Below are 20,377 nucleotides of genomic sequence, written 5' to 3' on the forward strand. Positions count from 1 at the left end.
GCTATTTTTCTACACAGCGTATATACATTTGAACCTCTTGTACATTCCCTTGAACGTATCCGCCCGTATGAAGGCTAAGGTATGCTGCATTGATGGAATTCGACTTATGAAGATGAGAAATATTTCAATGTGTTATTATTAATACCGTTTTATGTGTTTCGTAAGTTTTTCATTGTCCTGTGTGGATTAATCTATTGACGAATTACCAGCAAGAAAATTTGGAACGGTTTAGCGAAACTTTGCCGTGTATTTAAAGCTGCTGTGTGAAATTTATACACCACTAGAGGCACAAAATCGCAAAAATAATGACTGTTTACAAACAGGTTTCAAAAACACACCCCTTCTTTCAGTGTATCTCTGCTCCAAACTCGCACCATTGGTTGAGTCAGAAGTTGACATTTCGGACCACTCAAACAAACAAAGCGATGTTTTGAAAGAGCCTTCGGAATGGTATACTAGCACACTGCATACTGCAAACAAGAGTTGTCAAAAGTACCGAGTCGGTACTGAAATTTTAAAAATGTAATGCTTTGAGTGCTGTTGAGCAGATTCGTAAACACCTCTGATTGGCCATTGTGTTCACGCACACATCAGATATGTCTGTTGTTGGCTACAATGATCAACACTACAAAAACATGTCGTAAATAGACATCAACGACGCTCTTCACGGAGAACTCACACAGATAAACACGGGAGCACACGCTTTCAAATTCAAACACTTTGCATGCTTTCAAATGCTCCCGTACGTTGATCATTGTAGCCAATAACAGACATATATGTTGAGCGTGTGAACACAATGGCCAATCAGAGGTTTACGAATCCACTCAACAGCACTCAAAGCATCATGTTTTTAAAATTTCAGTTTCAAGTTGAGTACTTTTGACAACACTACTAAAAACTGCTCAGTACTATACTCTGAATACTGCCCACTATTTTATGTATGAGAAACTGTACACATTATGCAACAATAAATAATAAGGCAAGAAAATTTAATGCATTATGGGATATATACTGCACATTTACACCTGGGAATTCTAAGCATACAGAAATGATACATACTATGCACAGCATAAATACTATACAGAAACATTACTAGTAGTATGCTATTCCGAACATAGCCAACGTTTGGTAACTCACACTACGAATGGTTTACTAGCAGTTTATCTGCACATTAAACCAGGATAGACGATTTTAATGAATAAAAAATACACACTTCAGCTTAAAGAACTCATAACGGACTGTTATCACAGACACAAAACCGTATGACCAGTGCACCAAACTAAGCTGAAGCTAACCACTATTAACTTATTGCACTTCTCACTTTAAATGTATACAGCACATGAGTTTAACTGCCATTCTTTGAAACTAAGTTATTCTTTTTACTGTTAAATATCAGGCATATAGTCATGATATTGTCATATGAATGGCTTTTTATGTGTATTTTTGATGTTATGTCCTGTAGATTTCTGGTCCTATTCACACCAAGTCGGCAAGATTTTAAGATTAACCTTTTAGTTTTGTATATACGGACACAAGATTGATTTATTAAATTGATCAAATGCCGTTTATTCAGGTATCCAAACTTTTCAGACAAAACAGTTTTGGTGCAAAAAAAATGGTTTGCAAATATTTTATACTTTCATGTATTTTAGTCACTTTAAACTTGGTGTGAACAGACCCTTTACAAGCACAACTTTTAAGCACAAAAACATATTGTATCTCTTGTTATTGATGTAATATTAACAACAAAGTTTATTTAGCAACCTAATAAACTGCAAGTGTTAGAATCGGTAACCTGCAATGAACTGGTGCACAAGATTATATTAAATATGTATAATAATCATAATTATTCCCCATTTGTTTAAATGAATTTGATCAGAAAATGTTGCTTTAAGTGCAAATATATGGTCTCTTTCTACTGAAATATTGTGACAGTCTTTAACTATTGTACTGTTTAATGTACTGTATATTCACCTGAACTCAATACAAACATTGAACAAAATTCTTGTGATTTATCATTTACATTGAGCATTCGGGCTGCACATCAATTCTGTGGAAAGCATTCAAAAATTAACATCAAATAACAACTATTCTAGCCACCGTTCTAGGGTGTTTCTGTGTGGTTGCCAAGGTGTTCGCCATGTTGCTAGGGTGTTTGGAGTATCTACCCTCATGTCTCTCAATTTCACGCAAGGGTGATCACCAAATTCCCATCAAAACGTCCTGCAACTCCCAAATAGAACAGAAGAGGTCCAGTCAATAATTCATGTCTCTTAAAAACGCATAGCCCAATAAGACCAATCTGAACCCCACAAAAATAACAACTTTGATTAGAATTTGATGCTTTTTTTATGCAATAAAATCAACACTTTAAAAGTGTATTTTGGATGTTTTCTTTCCACTAGTTTGAATTATTTAAAAAAAAAAAAAAAAAAGCCAAATAGCCCAAAACCTCAAAATTGACTGATGCCTGTAGTGCCTTGCGTTAAAAAGATATAAGAAAAAAGAATAAAAATCATGGTTTTGTAAATCATGAAGTCAAAATTATGACAAACTGAGTTATATTAATGAGATTTAAAATTGAAATTTTGACAGTCATAAAGATGAAAAGTATGTCAATTTTGATTTCTCATAACTATGATTTAATTATGGCATACTAAGTCATATAATTATGACTTAGCATGCTATAACTTTTACTTTTTTGTCTCAAAACTGATTTTTCAAAATTTTGACTGTCATAATTATGACTGTGTTGTGGCAAAAAAATCAACTCCGACTCTACTGCATAAGAGACAAACACGTCCAATTGTCTTTAAAGCTTTTATTTCTTGCAAGAAGGGTCAGACAGGTCATACAGAAACACAAGTAGCTGCAGAGTGTAAGACCAAGAACGAAAGCTTCCCCTCACTTTTATATCTCTAACCTCCAAGGCCGAAGTCTCTATCCTTTTACCATATTTGGAACATCTCTTAGTGGCTGTAACTTTCCACACATTGTTAGCACAGACATGTTTTTAACATACATCTTGCATGTCCCCATACCATATCTTGCTCTTTCTATTTCTAACATCTATGTTAACACTATGTTAAACATTACCACTTAAGCCAACATCATACCATGTTCCATAAGCATCATATTTCACAAGAATACAGGTTAAAATCATATGAAAAATTAACATTTCCACAACAGTCATTTTCACTTGTCATAATTTCGACTTTTCATGTCTTAATTTTGACATCACAATAATCCTTTCATATAATTCAGTGTAAACAATTGTGCCATTTTCCATGAAAGCCAAAAGTTGTATCAAATAAACTATAAACTTTGTATTGTATTATATAAAAAAGGGAAAAAAGTTCCAAAAGCGCACAGAAAGACAGACTGGACGCCAGATCATCTGCCCTGCTGAATATTTTCCTAGTTAAAAATTGGACATGAATTGGACCTCTCAAGCCCCACTGGGAAGCTCGGGGATCATTTTGATACCCAAAGTCATAAGTTGTGCGGGCCATAGACTTTAACATGGCGGAGGGGAGAACGATTGCTGCTGTGCGAATTTAATTAGTAATTTGAACCATATTGTATTTTTTATACACAGCGAAAAAGCCTGTATTTGAGGCTTTATGATGCAGTGTGTATGCCATTAAACAAGAGAGAGGCAACTGACAACTAATTAATGCATGTGAGGAAGTACCAAGACTGACCTCTGGTGGTGAGTTTAAGTAACTGCAGCAGTTGATTGTTAGTGTTTATTGCACATTCAGTCGTTTCACATTGATTCACGTCTCGACAATGTGCAACAATGAACTACTCATTATTTATTTTATTTTTCACCAGTCTGAAAAATTCTTTACCAGTTTTGAAGATTTTTCCTCATTCAAGTAGATATGAGCCATACTTGCATACTGTAAATTTAGGCAGTTGTTCAGATGCCACCATGTGAGCTGATGTAAAATGTCTTTGGACATGTGCCTCCATGTTATAATATTATAATTAGAAATGGTTGTGACAATGAGGACACATTGACTGGTTGATGCAGTACTTTTTTGAAAGATTAATGGAATAATTCAAGAAAAACAATTCTTCCCTTTTTATTTTTCATGAAGTTACTTAACATTTCTAATTATTTGGTGGATCCATGGAAGATATGCTGAAATTTTAGGGTACACGTTAAATAGTTCAATGTCACAAAATGATGTGACACCAACTGTAGTGTCTCCAGAAAACCAAAGGACCTCTTGACCTGAATCACAGGCCTGATCTTCCTGATGTTGTGTAGTCAACCCTCTATGAACACACTGAAGCTTGAGTTTCCATTGGCTAGTAAATTTTTTATTTTACTCACCAGATTTTTTACATGGAATGCAAGAACAATGCAAATGAAAAAAAATATATATATAAAAATAATATAAAATGTAAATTTCAAATGCTATTAAAGTCAAGTAAACAGTCTGTAATAAAATAAGGTCAAATAATCAAACTACAAGCAGAAAATTAAAAAATAAAATAAAAATGCCAATTAAATAAACTGTACATTTCAGGTATATGTCACAGACACGTCAGGTTCCACCTCCCTCCAATACCTATGCACGCAATCTCCGGAGTACTAATCGCCGCCACCTGCACGTCATCATCTCAGCAATCACCTCCACCTTAAATACCCCACACTCACACACAGTCACTGTCCGGTCTCGTTCGTACCACATCTCCATGTGTACTTACCTCAAGGACTCCAATCTGCTACTTACCTGTCTCCAACGTCTCCAACGTCTCCAACGTCTCCAACGTCTCCAACGTCTCCAACGTCCCAACGTCTCCAACGTCTCCAACGTCTCCAACGCTCCAACGTCTCCAACTCTCCAACGTCTCCAACGTCTCCAACGTCTCCAACGTCTCCAGTCTCCAGTTCCCGTGTGCTTCTCCAACTGTGTGTGAGCTCCAGTCTCCAGTCTCCAGCGTATTCATCCATACTCTTCCTACAATCAACAAAAGGACAGTATCTATTCTTCTATCTACATTCCAAGCTTCAGTAATTGCCATATACTCACCGTTATCTCTGCTGATATCAATAAAACATTGTACTTGCTTTTACATCTGCCTCCGAGCCGTCTCTGTTGTAACAGTATATCTTAGATATAGACTAGGTACAGAAGTTGAATATAGTAATCAAATGTAAAATAGCACTGCATAGTCTTCACTGTATAAATTATTAAACATTATTAATCCTTATTAAAGTTACAAAAGTTGTTCAGTGAAGAGCACTGGGTGATTGTTTTGCAGCAAATCTGTTGTTTGATTAATGTTATTGACACAGCAGCAGGAATATTAGGCTGCTGTCACTTTAAGACTAATGCACGGATCCAATATACTGTTACACATGCATTTACATCCTCAAATGTTTACATTCACCTAAGACATAACCGAATATGCTTACTAGGATACTCGCCAAGAATTTGTCCACTCAAGCACAAGATGCGAAAGAGTGCTTAATTCAGTACTCACATGCTGTCAGACGCGGCTTTCTGGGCGTGCGCTTCGGATGTGGGCGCGCACAAAACTTCTCTTGCGCTTGAATGTTTAAATTGGCAAGGCTTAAAAACATATGCAAATGATAAACTTTCCCGAAACCACTGTTAGTCAACTATAGTCGTAAGTACCATTGAACTCTATTGGTAACGACGGAACTTGCGACCATAATTCGCTTTGGGAAACGCACCACAGCCTGACATAGCAACAGTTCAGCCAATGGCGGAAGTTTGGCTGTTTGACCAATGGCAGACGAGGAGAATGTTCTGAAAAACCTGAGTGGAAACAGTTTTATTTTTTAAAGAATTTCCTCAGTTTTCTCCATGACAATTTAATGCTATACTAGTAGTCTCATAACAGGTGTGAGCTAACATAAATTTTCAGGTGTTTCCAGTAAGAATAGACTATTTCTAATCTGTGGTGAGGCTCATGACTTTGCAGAACATCAGACCTATTTAAGATGTCTTTGCAAACTAGAGTGACGCAGAAAGACGTTGTCTGACCACATGCGATGAGATGTGGGCCCCCCACAGGAAACCAAGGCTGCTGAGAAGGATCAAAACCATCTTTCCACTGAAAAGTGTTTGGTGTTTGTCAATTCTGAAAAATCGATCAAAATGTCAAATTACAATATGATCTCCAAAACTCCCCACATAAAATCAACAGAGTGTGTTGTTAGGAAATAAAATGTTTATTAATCAAGTTCTTGCTTCACACTTCCAAAAATACATTTTATCCAAGACAGAAATTTGGACATTTTGGTGAAGACATCCAATTATGTAGATCACGGTTGTTGCCTGACTGAATGAAATGACACCAGCTGCAGCTTTGTTGCACACCAAAGGTCCTTCAGAATCACCCTGAGAATGGAGAAAGTTACAGGCTGTGAATATACTAACCTGACAAAATCCTCCACGACCACCTGCGCACACCATCATTGAGGTGGAATACGTTTTCCCTCATTATAAATGGACTGTTTCAAACTCAGTTTTCCCTCTCCATCTTCATTAAGTTTAGCACTTGCTGTACTATTGGTGTTTCCCCCCCCATCCTGCAAGACTGCATTTGTCACTGGCCTTGATGTCCTTATCTTTATTTGGCACTTTTTGACCTTTACATATAGCTACAGCAAGAAATTCAATCCTTAATGCTGAGAAATTTCATAATGAAAACTGGATGACAAATTTTATTTTTATTGACAAGTTGTTTTACCGTTCAGGATAATGGGACTACTAGGTATAGTAGCATTTTTTATAGATTAGGTAGATTACAATCCACCGTGCCATCTGCAGATGCCAACTAAAGCTTTATCATGCAAAAAGTTGTTTTACTTTTCAGGATAATGGGACTACTAGGTATGCTAGTATTTTATAATTTAAGTATAATTGCAACCCGAATTCCAGAAATGTTGGGATGTTTTTTACATTTGAATAAAATGACTTTAAAATCACATGAGTTGATATTTCATTCACAATAGAACATAGATAACATAACAAATGTTTAAACAGAGAGATTTTACACTTTTATCCACTAAATGAGCTCATTTCAAATTTGATGCCTGCTACAGGTCTCAAAAAAGTTGGCATGGGGGCAACTAATTAAGCAACTAATTAAGTTAATTGATATCAGGTCTATAACATGATTAGCTATGATAGGGATGTCTTAGAGAGGCAGAGTCTCTCAGAAGTAAAGATGGGCAGAGGCACTCCAATCTTGAAAGAGTGTGTAAAAAGTTTGTGGAATACTTTAAACACAATGTTCCTCAATGTCAAATTGCAAAGGCTTTGCATATCTCATCATCTACAGTGCATAACATCATCAAAAGATTCAGAGAAACTGGAGCATAAGGGAATTCTGTGCGTAAGGGACAAGGCCGAAGACCTTTATTGGATGCCCATGGTCTTCGGGCCCTCACACGACACTGCATCATTCATCGGCATGATTGTTTCAATGACATTACTAAATGGACCCAGGAATACTTCCAGAAACCACTGTCGGTAAACACAATCCGCCGTGCCATCTGCAGATGCCAACTAAAGCTCTATCATGCAAAAAGGAAGCCATATGTGAACATGATCCAGAAGTGTCCTGTGGGCCAAGGCTCATTATAAATGCACTGTTTCAAAGTGGAAAAGTGTTCTATGATCAGACGAGTCCAAATTTGACAGTCTTGTTGGAAATCACGGACGTCATGTCCTCCGGGCTAAAGAGGAGGGAGACCTTCCGGTGTGATATCAGCGTTCAGTTCAAAAGCCAGCATCTCTGATGGTATGGGGGTGCATAAGTGCATACGGTATGGGAAGCTTGCATGTTTTGGAATGCACTATGAATGCTGAAAGGTATATAAAGGTTTTAGAGAAACATATGCTCCCCTCCAGACAATGTCTATTTCAGGGAAGGCCTTGTTTATTTCAGCAGGACAATGCAAAACCACATAGTGCAGCTATTACAACAGCATGGCTTCATCGTAGAAGAGTCCAGGCAGAAATGGGCACTCAGGTTAGAGACTCGGACTCGAGACGCACTCGAGTCGCATTTTAACAGACTTCAGACTCAGACTCGGACTCGGACTCGACCTGAAATGACTTCAGACTTGACTCGGCACAAAAGACTCGGAATATTTTAAAAACGACTCAAGTCTTTTACCATTATATAATAAATAAAGAATTTGTGTTGTGTTAAAATAGTTTCATAATATCTGCGTCTCATATATATTTCCTTACGTGTCATGGTAGAGTGGACTCTTGTCATAGAATTTGATTACGTATGTCCGTGCGTATAAACTCCGAAATGTCATAAGAGTCATGAAACATGACGGGAGCCACCGTGCCATATGTTTTGAAAATGACTACTCGTGTTGCCAGGATGACTGTTTTGTACATTGTAATGAATTATAAAGTAATAAGCTGGATGTACATTATCCCTTACATCATAGGACCTTAATTTAAAATAAAACAGATGATAGAAAGATCATATTATTTTGTCTATATAATACAGCTAGTATAAAAAATAGGATTTGATTATGAGAAAAAAAATTTTTAATGACTTGAGACTCAACTCGGACTTGTGACAAAAGACTGTAGACTTAACTCAGACTCCAGTGATAAAGACTTGTGAACATCTCTGAGTCCGGGTGCTTAATTGGCCTGCCTGCAGTCCAGATCTTTCACCTATAGAGAACGTTTGGCGCATCATTAAACAAAAGACGACCACAAACTTTTCAGCAGCTGGAAACCAATATCAGGCAAGAATGGGATCAAATTCTAGCACCAAAACTCCAGAAACTCATAACCTCGAGGCCCAGACATCTTCACACTGTTTTGAAAAGAAGAGGAGATTCTACACCATGGTAAACATGCCCCCGTCCCAACTATTTTGAGACCTGTAGCAGGCATCAAATTTGAAATTAGTTCATTTTGTGCATAAAATTGTAAAATTTCTCAGTATAAACATTTATGTTATCTACGTTCTATTGTGAATAAAATATTGGCTCATGTGATTTGAAAGTCTTTTAGTTTTGATTTTATTCAAATTTAAAAAATGTCAAAACATTTCAGGAATTCAGGTTGTACTTAAATGACTGCTTGAGACTGAAGTTTTGCTCTAGTTCTATGATCAAATCTCTAAGGCTTTGTTCAGACAAAACTTAATCTTTTTGGCATATCTCATGGAATATGATGAAAAAAGATGATGGAAGAGTTAGGAAAAGTTGGTCTAACAGGGACAGGAATGAAGGAAATAATGGGAAGTGGTGAGAATGAACAAGGCAGAAGAAGTATTTGCAGTTTTTTATCAAGGACTGGACTGATGAGGAGAATATGATATAATGGACATAACAGGAAAATAAAACGTTGTGCAACGCTAATGGATGCAAGCTGCCGTTAAACCCTAAAAAAGAAGAAGAAGAAGAAGAACTGTATCTTGTCTAGCTTTGTCCCTGTAACTGCTGTTTGGTGAGTCCATGTCAAGTCAAGTTAAGTCCATGTTTATGTTCAAGTTTATTTTAATGTTCATAGTTTTAACATGTCAAGTTTGTGTTTCTTTTTGTATTTGGTTCACACTTTGGTTAAATAAACTGCACTTGGGTTCAGTACACTAACGTTACAAATGGACAAACTGTTTTATTGCAGTTTGTCCTGCAAAACCTAGTTTAGTCATTTACTTGAAGTAGCGTGATGTCATTTATCAGACTTTCAGGGTGGATGTGGTCCATGCAGCTAGAGCATGATTGTGATCATGAGCTCCAACCACAACTGTCAGGTTCTCACCTCTGTCAAGATGAGGAAGAAATCATGCATTTTTGTGGTAAACAAGGACTGTTTAAAACTGAGTTTTGCGTTTTAGGCCTGACCTATAACAATATGCATTGACAACCATATTGTATTAACATACTTTGTAATGATGCTTACACTGTAAAGTTACAAACAATTAGCTAAACTTTAGCTTTAGTGTAAGTAAAAATACATTTTGGGTTTAAACAATTTTCTCCCTAGAAGTCGTGTACCCACTAGGTTGAGTACTATCATAGTATATGTGTCATTTCAAAAGTAGTTACACCAAGTGAAGACCCTTTTGCAGGAGTCTTTAACCCTTATGCATCAATTAAAAAAAGTTACACTTAGGTCCATAGAGGACAAAAATGTCCATGTACAAAAACTGTCATAAAAATTTGAAGCTTGGGCGCACAAACTGAAAGGATTAGTTAAATTCCAAATGGAAATTAGCCCAAGCTTTACTTACCCTCAAGCCATCTTAAGTGTACTCTTTTCTCTCTGATGAAAACAATCTGAGAAATATTAATAAATATCCTGAAGCATCCAAGCTTTATAATGAGGGTCACTAATATGAGCTGAAGAAAATGCTTCCATCCACATCCATCCATCATAAATATGTGCTCCACACGACTCCGGGAGGTTAATAAAGGCCACCAAAATCAGCTCTCGGGATATTGGTAGGATAAATGAGATTGGCATGGTAATAGATGTGACAATTTTAATGTATTTGGTCTTGGTGGAATAGATCTGCTACGTTGCTGCTGTAGAGCAAGTACCGAGACTTGCTACTGCCAATACGTTCATAGACATTGGTATGAGCATGTGAGACATGCTGCTGCACATGTAACATGATTTAACCCCCCAACAAAGAGAAAAGAGCAGAGCCTTCTTCGACACAAACATCAACAGATCATAGCAGGTGTACAGGAAATGCCAATCCAATCTCACGGCAGTTCGTACGTATTTTACAAGGTGGCTAATTCGTATGAATTCATAAGACCTCACTCGTACGAATTCATATGTTTTTTGCTAAATCGTACGTATTATTACGAGTTGAGAAATTCGTATGAATTCAACGAATGACCTACCCCAACCTGCACCTAAACCTACCCGTCACTGGGGTTTAGACAAATCGTACGAATTCATACGAATTAACCACCTCGTAAAATACGTACGAATTGGTTGTGAGATAGCATTGGAAATGCCAATAAACTGTGGTGCAACTGCTAGACTATTGCTATACATTGTAAAGCACTTTTCGCTTACATGGTTAACAGGAGATTTAGACAATACTGTACTATACATGTGCTTGAGTGAGAAAAAAGCTGCTGCATCGACAGATATGCATAATCTGTACATTGATGACATAGACAGGAAGGGAAAGAACAGACCCCCCCCCCCCCACCCAACAAGACAGGAAGGGAAAGACAAACACCCCCAAACTAGTGACCTACGGTAAGTTAAAGACCCATCAGCCTGCACTGTCAGAGCTTCAAGCCAGAACTAGGTAATAACGTTGTAAATATACAAAGAAATGTAATAAATAAATAAATAAATAAATTAGTATTTTACTTTTATTTTCTTATATTCCTTATGTTTTAAGCATTTGAATTGTCACGTTATACATACAAAATTAGGAAACACGAATGTAAATTGTGCAAATGCGTAGGGCCCCAGAGGTTTAGGGGGCCCCCTGCTGAACAAGCAATTAAATCAGTTGATGACCGCTGTTACAACAGCGCCGTTGACCTCATTTATTGTATATAAACATTTCTTCCGTAACCAAATTTGATGCTGAAAACATTGTTTGCTGAGGCAATGCTCCCTATATGCAAACTACGCAAGTTGCATAGGGCCCCCAAACCACCAGGGGGCCCCCTTGCTCATCACTATATAAAATAAACATGACAGTAATTTACCATAATATGAATATTTCTTTATTACATGCAAATATATGTGCTAAACTTGCTTATTTACATGCTCCAGTTGACTGAGATTTACATGGAACAGCCAGAAGGATTTGAAGTAAAGTCAGATGTGGGAGAAAAACTAGTCGGCAAGCTGAACAAGTCACTGTATGGTTTAAAACAGTCAGGTAGAAACTGGAACAAAATGTTACATGACTACCTTACTGAGAATGATTTTGTTCAGAATTTAGTCGATCACTGTGTGTGCAGTAAACAGAAAAGAAGGAAAAAAGAAAAGAAAAAAAGCTTTTTCAAAGAACCCACTGTGCTGACAAAGATGTAAACATGTTGATATAAGGTATCATTTATTTGATCCGCACTCAGTGATGGCCAGGTGACAATTGAGTATTGCCCCACAGAAGAAATGGTGGATGATGTCGACTAAACCATTGACAACTCAACTTCAAAATTGTTATGCTTGCCATGTAAATCCTCATGTTTTATGTTATTGTATACAGTACTGCACAGTATGAGAGCAAGCGGGGGTGTTAACATTTGTAATGGGTGTGGCCCTCATTCTGATGATGTGTATCTGTGCCTGGTTATCCATAAATGGACAAATAAAGAGGTTCTGATTCGACAGAGAAACCGAGTGGTGTGCATATATGTGCATAAACGTGTGTGTGTGTGTATATATATATATATATATATATATATATATATATATATATATTATACTTAATCTGCCCCAAGACATGTAATCCATGTCTTGTTGTAAATTCTGTTATATGTTAGAAGTCAGTTGAGAGCTTAGTAAAACTGACTCACTATCTGTGGTTAGATCTTTACAAAGCTCTTTATTTTACAACTCAATATATATAATTCCTGTTTTGAAATGTTTTTTTTGTTTGTTTTTTTTTTTTTTTTTTTTTTGTAATTTTGTAATTTTGACCAACAGTTTTGGGTATTTTAGTTTTTCCCATTCAGTGAGGGTGTTGTCTAAATTATATATTGGATATGACAATGAGAACACTTTGACTATAATTGATGCTTGCCATGTGATACTTTTATTGAAAGAACGGTTTATGGAAGAATTCAAGAATAACATTTCTTCCTTCTTTAGTTTCCATGAAGTCACTATACATTTCTAGTAACTACATCAATCCACTCAATATATGCTGAAATCTTAGTATACACAGTAGGATGATCAGATGAATTACAGAGTGGGTCACCGAAAGATGTGATACCAACAGGAATGTCTCCACAAACCAAAGGACCTCCTGAATCCCCCTGTTAAGAAACACAGATCAACACATCAGTAGTGAAACCAGTTCATACATTACCATAAAGTCTGTGAATCATCTTTTTTACGTACAAAGCAGGATCCACCACGGCCATATACACAGATCATCTGTGAGAGTGAAACTGAGGTTGAGTCGAACTTTTGCCATATATCTCTACATTTTTTGATATCCATTATAGAAACTTTTGCCTCCATTAGAACATTGCTCCCTGAACCATTATTCAGTGTTCCCCAGCCGGCAACACTACAGGCAGCCTCTGGTTTGACGTCTTCTCCTTTCTTTGGTAATGGCATCACTCCAACCTTGTTGTTTAGTTCGACTTTTTTCTCTAGCTGTAATTAAAAAATACAACCATTTTAAAAATCTTTTATATGACTGAAATTTGTTTGATTATACTGTTGTTTTTGAAGTTATTACAGAATACATTTTCAGGTTTTTTTCTTGCAAAACAGAGCAATAAATTAATAATGCAGAAAACAGACTCAAAGAGGCACTTGGCCATTTGCAGAAAAATTATTTAAATCCCTTCAGTAATTTATAAAGCAAAAAATTGCGATAGAAATCCAAACATAGTGGTTTGTGTTACTGTTTCCTAACTGGATATTATTTTGAATAACTAAATATATTACAGGTTGTTACCTTCAAAAGCATGATGTCAGCATCATGATTATGAGGTTTATTTGTAGGCCTATAGTCTGGATGAGGGATGTAGGACTTCACTCTGATGTGATCTGAACTCTTGCTGTCCTTAAGTCATGAGCACCAACAACAACCATCAGAATATTACGTCTGTTGAAAGAGCGTATTGGAAATTATCATTTATGTCATAACTGATATACAGGTTGCACTTCAGTCATTATCAGTCAAAAGTAATTTTAACTCAACATTGCAGTTCACTCTAAACAATCTCTTACCCGTTCCAGCAATGTGCGGCAGTCAGGACAAACTGATCAGAAATGAGGAATCCACCACAGATATGGTCCCCCATATGTCTGAAGAGAAACCATGTAAGGTCTGGAGTGGGGTCTGACTTCTTTTCCATTCACTATACCCACATTCACATGAGCTGAGAGAGAGATAGTGCTGTTAGTCAACTTATTCAGCACATACCAATTAAACACTTGTAAAAGTCATCGTAATATGCTGTTAAATAATCAGTCTCACCAGTGAAGGTCAGGTGTGGCAGCAGAGAGGCCAACAGGAGCAGAGAGATGATGATGGTCATGATGAAGATGATCCGTGAGCTCTCACTGGCTAAACATGGTATAAATATACTTCAAAGGTGGGTGGAGTCACTGAGCTGACTGTTACTTACTTCTTTTTTTAATATTGTAGTATGATCAACACGATTAGAAGTATTGTTCTTTTTAATCCTTGTGGTTTCACTGAAGCCACAGATGGTTTGGATGATAAGAATTAAGAATGTAAGCATGCATTTTGAATATTTTACATTTCATAACCATATATATCATTAACTGATATAATGTTAGTATGTGCTTTGCACCTTTAAAAAAAAAAAAAAAAAAAAAAAAACGTAACAAAGGTGGTAAAATAGAATGTGCAACATGAAAAATGTAAAGTTTCATCAAAATGGGCTTTCATGAACCACAGCAAACACTTATGTACACAGTTATATTACTCTAATCAGCCACAACATTAAGACAACCTGTCTAATATCGTGTAGGTCCCCCTCGTGACGTTTTTTTTACCAGCAGATCCTTTAACCTCCTGCAAGCTTGTGAAGGTTTGGGTCCTCTATGGATCCGGTTTTGTTGGTTCTTCACATCCCATAAATTTTCAATTGGATTGAGATCTGGGGAATTTGGAGGCCAAGGCAACACCTTGAACCCTTTATGTTCCTCAGACCATTCCTGAACAATTTCTTTGCAGTATGGCATGGTCCATTATGCTGCTGAAAGTGAAAATCCCCCACAAACCTTGCCATTTTAGAGATGCTCTGAATCCAGTCATCTATTCATCACTATTTGGCCTTTATCGAAGTCACTCAGATCTTTTCACTTGCCCATTTTTCCTGCTTTCAGCTCATGAAAGTCAAGAACTGACTTCTGCCTAATATACCCATCCCCTTGACCAGTGCCACTGTAATGATATAATCAAAGTTATACAGTCAGCTTTATTGTTGTGGCTGATCAGTGTATATATATGGTGTAACTCTTTTATACTTTTAGGGAAAATTCTGTAGCCTAGGTACAAATGTTGTCTGAGATACGTTACAATTGATCCTCTTTACATTCTCATAAGTTTTTTTAATTTTTATTTATTTTGTAGAGTTTGAGCTAAATCTGAATTTATCATGCAATATTTGTTTAATTTTATTCCTAATCTTGACCAACAGTTTTGAAGTTTTCAGTATTTCTCCATTCAAACAGATCATATGAGCCATACTTGCATGAATAAAAATTGAGGATGTAACCAAATTGGCCACCAAGTGAACTAATGTGAGATTACTTTTGTGCCCCCCATGTATTATTGTAATATGGTTGACAATGAAGACACTTGAATGATTAATGCTTGCCATGTGATACTTTATTGAAAGTTATACTGAAGAATTGAGGAACTTAACTCACTTAACATTACTAATGCGAGAGAGAAAGAACGCCCGTTTTGGACCTGGTATTAAGATTAGTGGTGGGAGAAATTACTCCTTTCAAAGCTTCGACACAATTTGCAAAATGATTCAGTTTCGAACTAAGCGTTCCACACACCACACGCTGGTGACACCTGCTGGTCAGAACAGTGTAAATGCTACAAAAACTCAGCCCAAACATGCATAAAACATCTTTTATAAACCCATCGCAAATGTTTTATTGAAAGTAAAATCTATCAAATGCAATTAACTAATCATCTGATAATATTAAATATCAAGTGTCTGTATAATATGTGTTCTTTTATCAATTTCCAGGGCTTGTTTGTTTTGTTTGTTTCATGTATTGCTCAGCTAAACAGGCCAATAAGAGACTATTTATCACTGCATCACACCACCCCCTACTGTCTCATCTAGTACAACAACTCCCCTAAAGCAGCCAGATGAAATAAAATACAAAACATATAAACTATACCATATTCACATAGGAAAATCAAAACAAAACACATACATTGTACATGAACTTTGAACACTGGGAAAAACAGTGGTCTAATACACAATCAGCTCCCACACAATTACATGTTCAATACACCTACATTCATACACATTACAATTAGTTAGCCTAATATTTAAAATAAAATAAAATAAATAAATAAATAAATAAATAAAAACACATACCTACATTTATGGTCAGGAGCCGCTACTGGTTAGAATGTTGGAAAAATACAGAACAACTTACTGAAATGTCAGTCTCGTGTAACTGATCAATCATGTCAACATTACATTTACCTCAGGAAAGCCATTTAATGACCATAGCATGTTAGCTAGAAAAATTAACCATTGGCTAAATATGCACTATATTCAGGGCTGGAAATGGTTGAGATTTACTGGGGGGACTCTATATGGGAAGATTTTTTATTTTATTTTTTTCTTACTTTCAATGACTTTTCAGATGTATTTAAATATACATATATAATATAAATATAGCATATTATATAACTATATAATATTTTATAACATTAAACAGGCCCATTTCATGTTTCCTCCAAACAATATTTTCTTAATTATCAAGCAGACACATGAAAGGTCAGAGTAGAGAGTACTAGAGACTTTGACGTAATGTTGGTTGCTGCAGTCTATTTTCAAAAACCATTAATTATTTTGAATGAATTATTATTATTTTTTAAAAATCGGTTTGAATAAATGATTCAGTGATTCAATTATAAAGATGTCACTTGTTTCATAGATGAATCAACGTTTTTAAACAATTATTTGTAATGAATGATTCAAGGTCGTAACTGTAGAGTTAAGTGGCTCTAACTTAAATAAACAGAGAGACATGTCCAACGTGTGCTCTCTAAGCATGACTTTATTACAGTGCCTGGTTTACCACTTCCCCCACCTAACCATAAGGGGGAAATGTCACATCATGTGTCCTATAAAATCCCTTAACACTACATCCCCCTTTCTAAGATCAGTTGTACTGATATATAACTCAAGATTAAACTAACCCATCTGTACTGTAACAGACTATATCAAAGGTTAACCCTTTGGAGTCTGAGGCTGATTTGGGGCTTGGAGAAGTTTTGACATGCCCTGACATTTGTGCTTTTTTCAGTTGTTCATAAACATATTAATGACAAAAGTGTTATTACACTGTATTCAGCACAAACTAGGCTACCATAATATGTGAGGAACATGTATGTACATGTTTGTATTTTTGAAGGAATAATGTTTATGTGTGGTTATTGAAAAAACAAAAAACATAGGTCACTTCTGGGTATTGGAGGTTGTAGACTAGAGTTTTTGCTTCAAAATTATGTAAAAATTATAATGCCTACTTGTTCATATAAAACAATATATTGATTTAGTTTTTGTAAGACACTTTTTGTCAAGAAACACAGTATGCGTGGAGGCGTGAATCATCATGAATAATGGGTCATTTACACCGGAGAAGACAAAAGAATCACATAATAATGACCTGAAATGACTTGCATATTAATGAAGCCATTAAATTCAGTCAGGTAGGCTGTGAAAAAACCCTCTGTAATCATGTCTCAGCTCAATTTAAAATAATGGTATTCTATTAAATTCTTTAAAATATAATGTATTTATGTGATGCAAAGTGTCTGAACAATTATGTAACCTCTATGGCATTTCATATAGGCTTTTAGCTTAAAAGCATGCACATTTGGAGAAATATTGATGGATTCTCATATGTTTATGTCAATATTCTATACTGAGGAGTAATATTTATTCAGTATTTATTATCATCACTATGAGTGCTGGATACTGTGTTTTCAATTCATACTTGCAGCCGGAGGGCGCTCTGTACACCTTTAGTCCACAAATTATTCTAAAGAAGAAGAGGACATTTCAGGAAAGGTGTTTTCAATTCATACTTGCAGCCAGAGGGCGCTCTCTGTACACCTTTAGGCCACAAATTCATATAAAGAAGAAAAGGAACCAGGAAATAACGGCATGTCTTCTAGAGATCGCTAACCATGGCTTTAACATCCAGATAAACACTTTTCAGGACAATAAATACACGATTGAGACAATGCATACAAGTATTGCCTCTGAATTTGCCTCTGAATAGCGCTCCCTCCGTGGGCGTGGTCGCGGTCGCATTAGCGGATAATGAGCTGAATCACAGACTTCTGACATGGCTCTCTTTTCATACAGATTACATAAACACAGAATGTTTGTTTTCGATTTGACTTGCATGATTTAAAACCTGAGATTTCAATGTTTTTTTAGACATAAATGTCTTTTTTTTGTCATTAGTATTCATAAGTTACAGTTCATTTTCTGAGAACTATCAGATTGGACTTCGTGCAGAGGGAGACAAGAGATCACGCATCATGTTAGTTTTCTTTATTCAACATTGTGTTTTTACACTGAGTGTACACAAATAAAAGAAGACATTCTATAGTTTCAATTGATATATTACTTATGTCTCTATGACAAGAAATGACGGAGTATTTTAAGTCTGTTTTGCTGCAATGTGAAAAAAATCCTGCAAAACGCGCCGGCACGTTTTCAGACCTCAGGGAGTTAACTGTTCCCATTTCAAACTGTTCCACTATGCATAAGGCAACATAACCCATTGTCTTTTTCTCAAATATTCCTGTACAACTGTATATCAAATGGTATCTTAAGAACAATAAGCAAATGAACATTAACTGAAAATCTGAACTAAGAAGGTATGGTAGACTGCCCAATCCTTCTACTGAGTGTGGGGGTTTATTCTGCCCCGTAGAAATCACTCAGTCTCACCAGGGGTGCCTGCTATTTAGCCACAAAGTCCTTCAGGTACCCTGGAGGTCGTCTCTCTCTTGCAGGGTAACGTGCCAGAGGCTCAGGACTGCATGGTTGAACTGGGCCCTGCCCTGCATGATCTGACCTCACTGGCTGACCAGTAAATTGCTCTGACTCTGGTAGGATGGTCTGCGCTGCTGGCGCCACTGGCGTAGAGACGAGGTGGTTTCGGTTTCGGCGTAGGTTCCCTCTAGGAGTGTCAATGACGTATGACCTTGGTGCTTCCGCCTGTCTTATCATATGTCCCCTTCTCCTTTGTGTCCTTTACCCAAACATGGTTGCCTGGTGTCAGTCTTGTGAGATGTTGAGCTCTGTGTCTCTTGTTGAAGTTCCAGCTCAATCTCAGTCTCTTTTTCTGTTCCTCCTCTTTGAGTTTGGTTATGTCAGTCCAGCCTGGGTGGAGAGATGACAGAGTGACCGGAACTGTTATTCTGAGCTGCCGGCCCATTGACAGCTGTGCTGGACTGTACCCGTTGGCGAGTGGTGTGGCTCTGTAAGCCATGAGTGCCAGATATGGGTCTTTTTCTTTCTGGAGGAAGCCTTTAACTGTCCGCACAGCTCGCTCTGCCTCTCCATAGCCTATCTGGGGCTGGACATTGTGTGTGTGAACCCCCACTGTGTTGCGAACCCCCACTGTGTTGAGAACTGGGGTCCATTATCTGTCATGACCTCGGACGGTATGCCATGCATGGCGAAGATAGACTTGCAATGTTCCACTACTGCTAATGAGATTGTAGATGTGAGTTTAGCTACCTCATTGAAACGGGAAAAGTAGTCTACCACCAATAGATACTAGTTATCATTCCACTGAAACAAGTCAGCACCCACCTTTGCCCATGATCTATCAGGGACTGTTGTAGGCAGCAGTGGCTCTTTGGGGTTGATTCTTTCTTTTGCACATGTGTCGCAGCCCTCAACCACTTTCTGAAGCCGTGTACACAGTCCCAGCCACCAGACAGATTGCTTGGCTCTTTCACAACACTTTGCTATACCTTGGTGTCCTGCGTGCAGTTTCTAAAGGATGTCTGTCTGTAGCAGCTTGGGAATAACTAATCTACATCCTTTCAATAATAAGCCTTTCTCCACTGATAGCTTTTCCTCGACATGTGCGTATGGTAGGTAAGCTCTGTCTATTGTGGATCTGTCTGGTCAGCCCTCAGTACAGTACCTTTTCACTTGGCTCACTATTTCATCACGATCTTGATGGTCCCTTATTTCTTGTAGCCTCTTTTCTGTAGCTGGGAGGGTTGACATAATCATGTTTACATACAGGTTGACTTCCTCTTCCTGCTCCGGCTGCCCTCTGTCTCGCAACAGCGCCCTTGATAGCACGTCCGCCGTGGCCAACTCCTTGCTGGCCACATGGGAGATGGAGAAACTGAAAGCCATCAGTCTCATTCGGAGACTCTGAATGCATGGCGGGAGCTCATCCAGGCTCCT

At 37.2% G+C, this 20,377-nt stretch overlaps 1 protein-coding gene across 1 annotated transcript in view; it reads right to left on the reverse strand.

The window, feature by feature from the left end:
- LOC125262429 (mast cell protease 4-like) overlaps positions 1-14,256 on the reverse strand; it is an 18,600-nt gene extending 4,344 nt beyond the window's left edge. Inside the window, exon 1 of the mRNA XM_048181194.1 lies at positions 14,176-14,256. Coding sequence (XP_048037151.1) covers positions 14,176-14,236 — 61 coding nt within the window. The 5' untranslated portion in view covers positions 14,237-14,256. The remainder of the gene's footprint in view (positions 1-14,175) is intronic.
- Positions 14,257-20,377: the final 6,121 nt, after the last annotated feature.

This window comes from Megalobrama amblycephala, linkage group LG2 (assembly GCF_018812025.1).
Source record: "Megalobrama amblycephala isolate DHTTF-2021 linkage group LG2, ASM1881202v1, whole genome shotgun sequence".
Taxonomy (NCBI): domain Eukaryota; kingdom Metazoa; phylum Chordata; class Actinopteri; order Cypriniformes; family Xenocyprididae; genus Megalobrama; species Megalobrama amblycephala.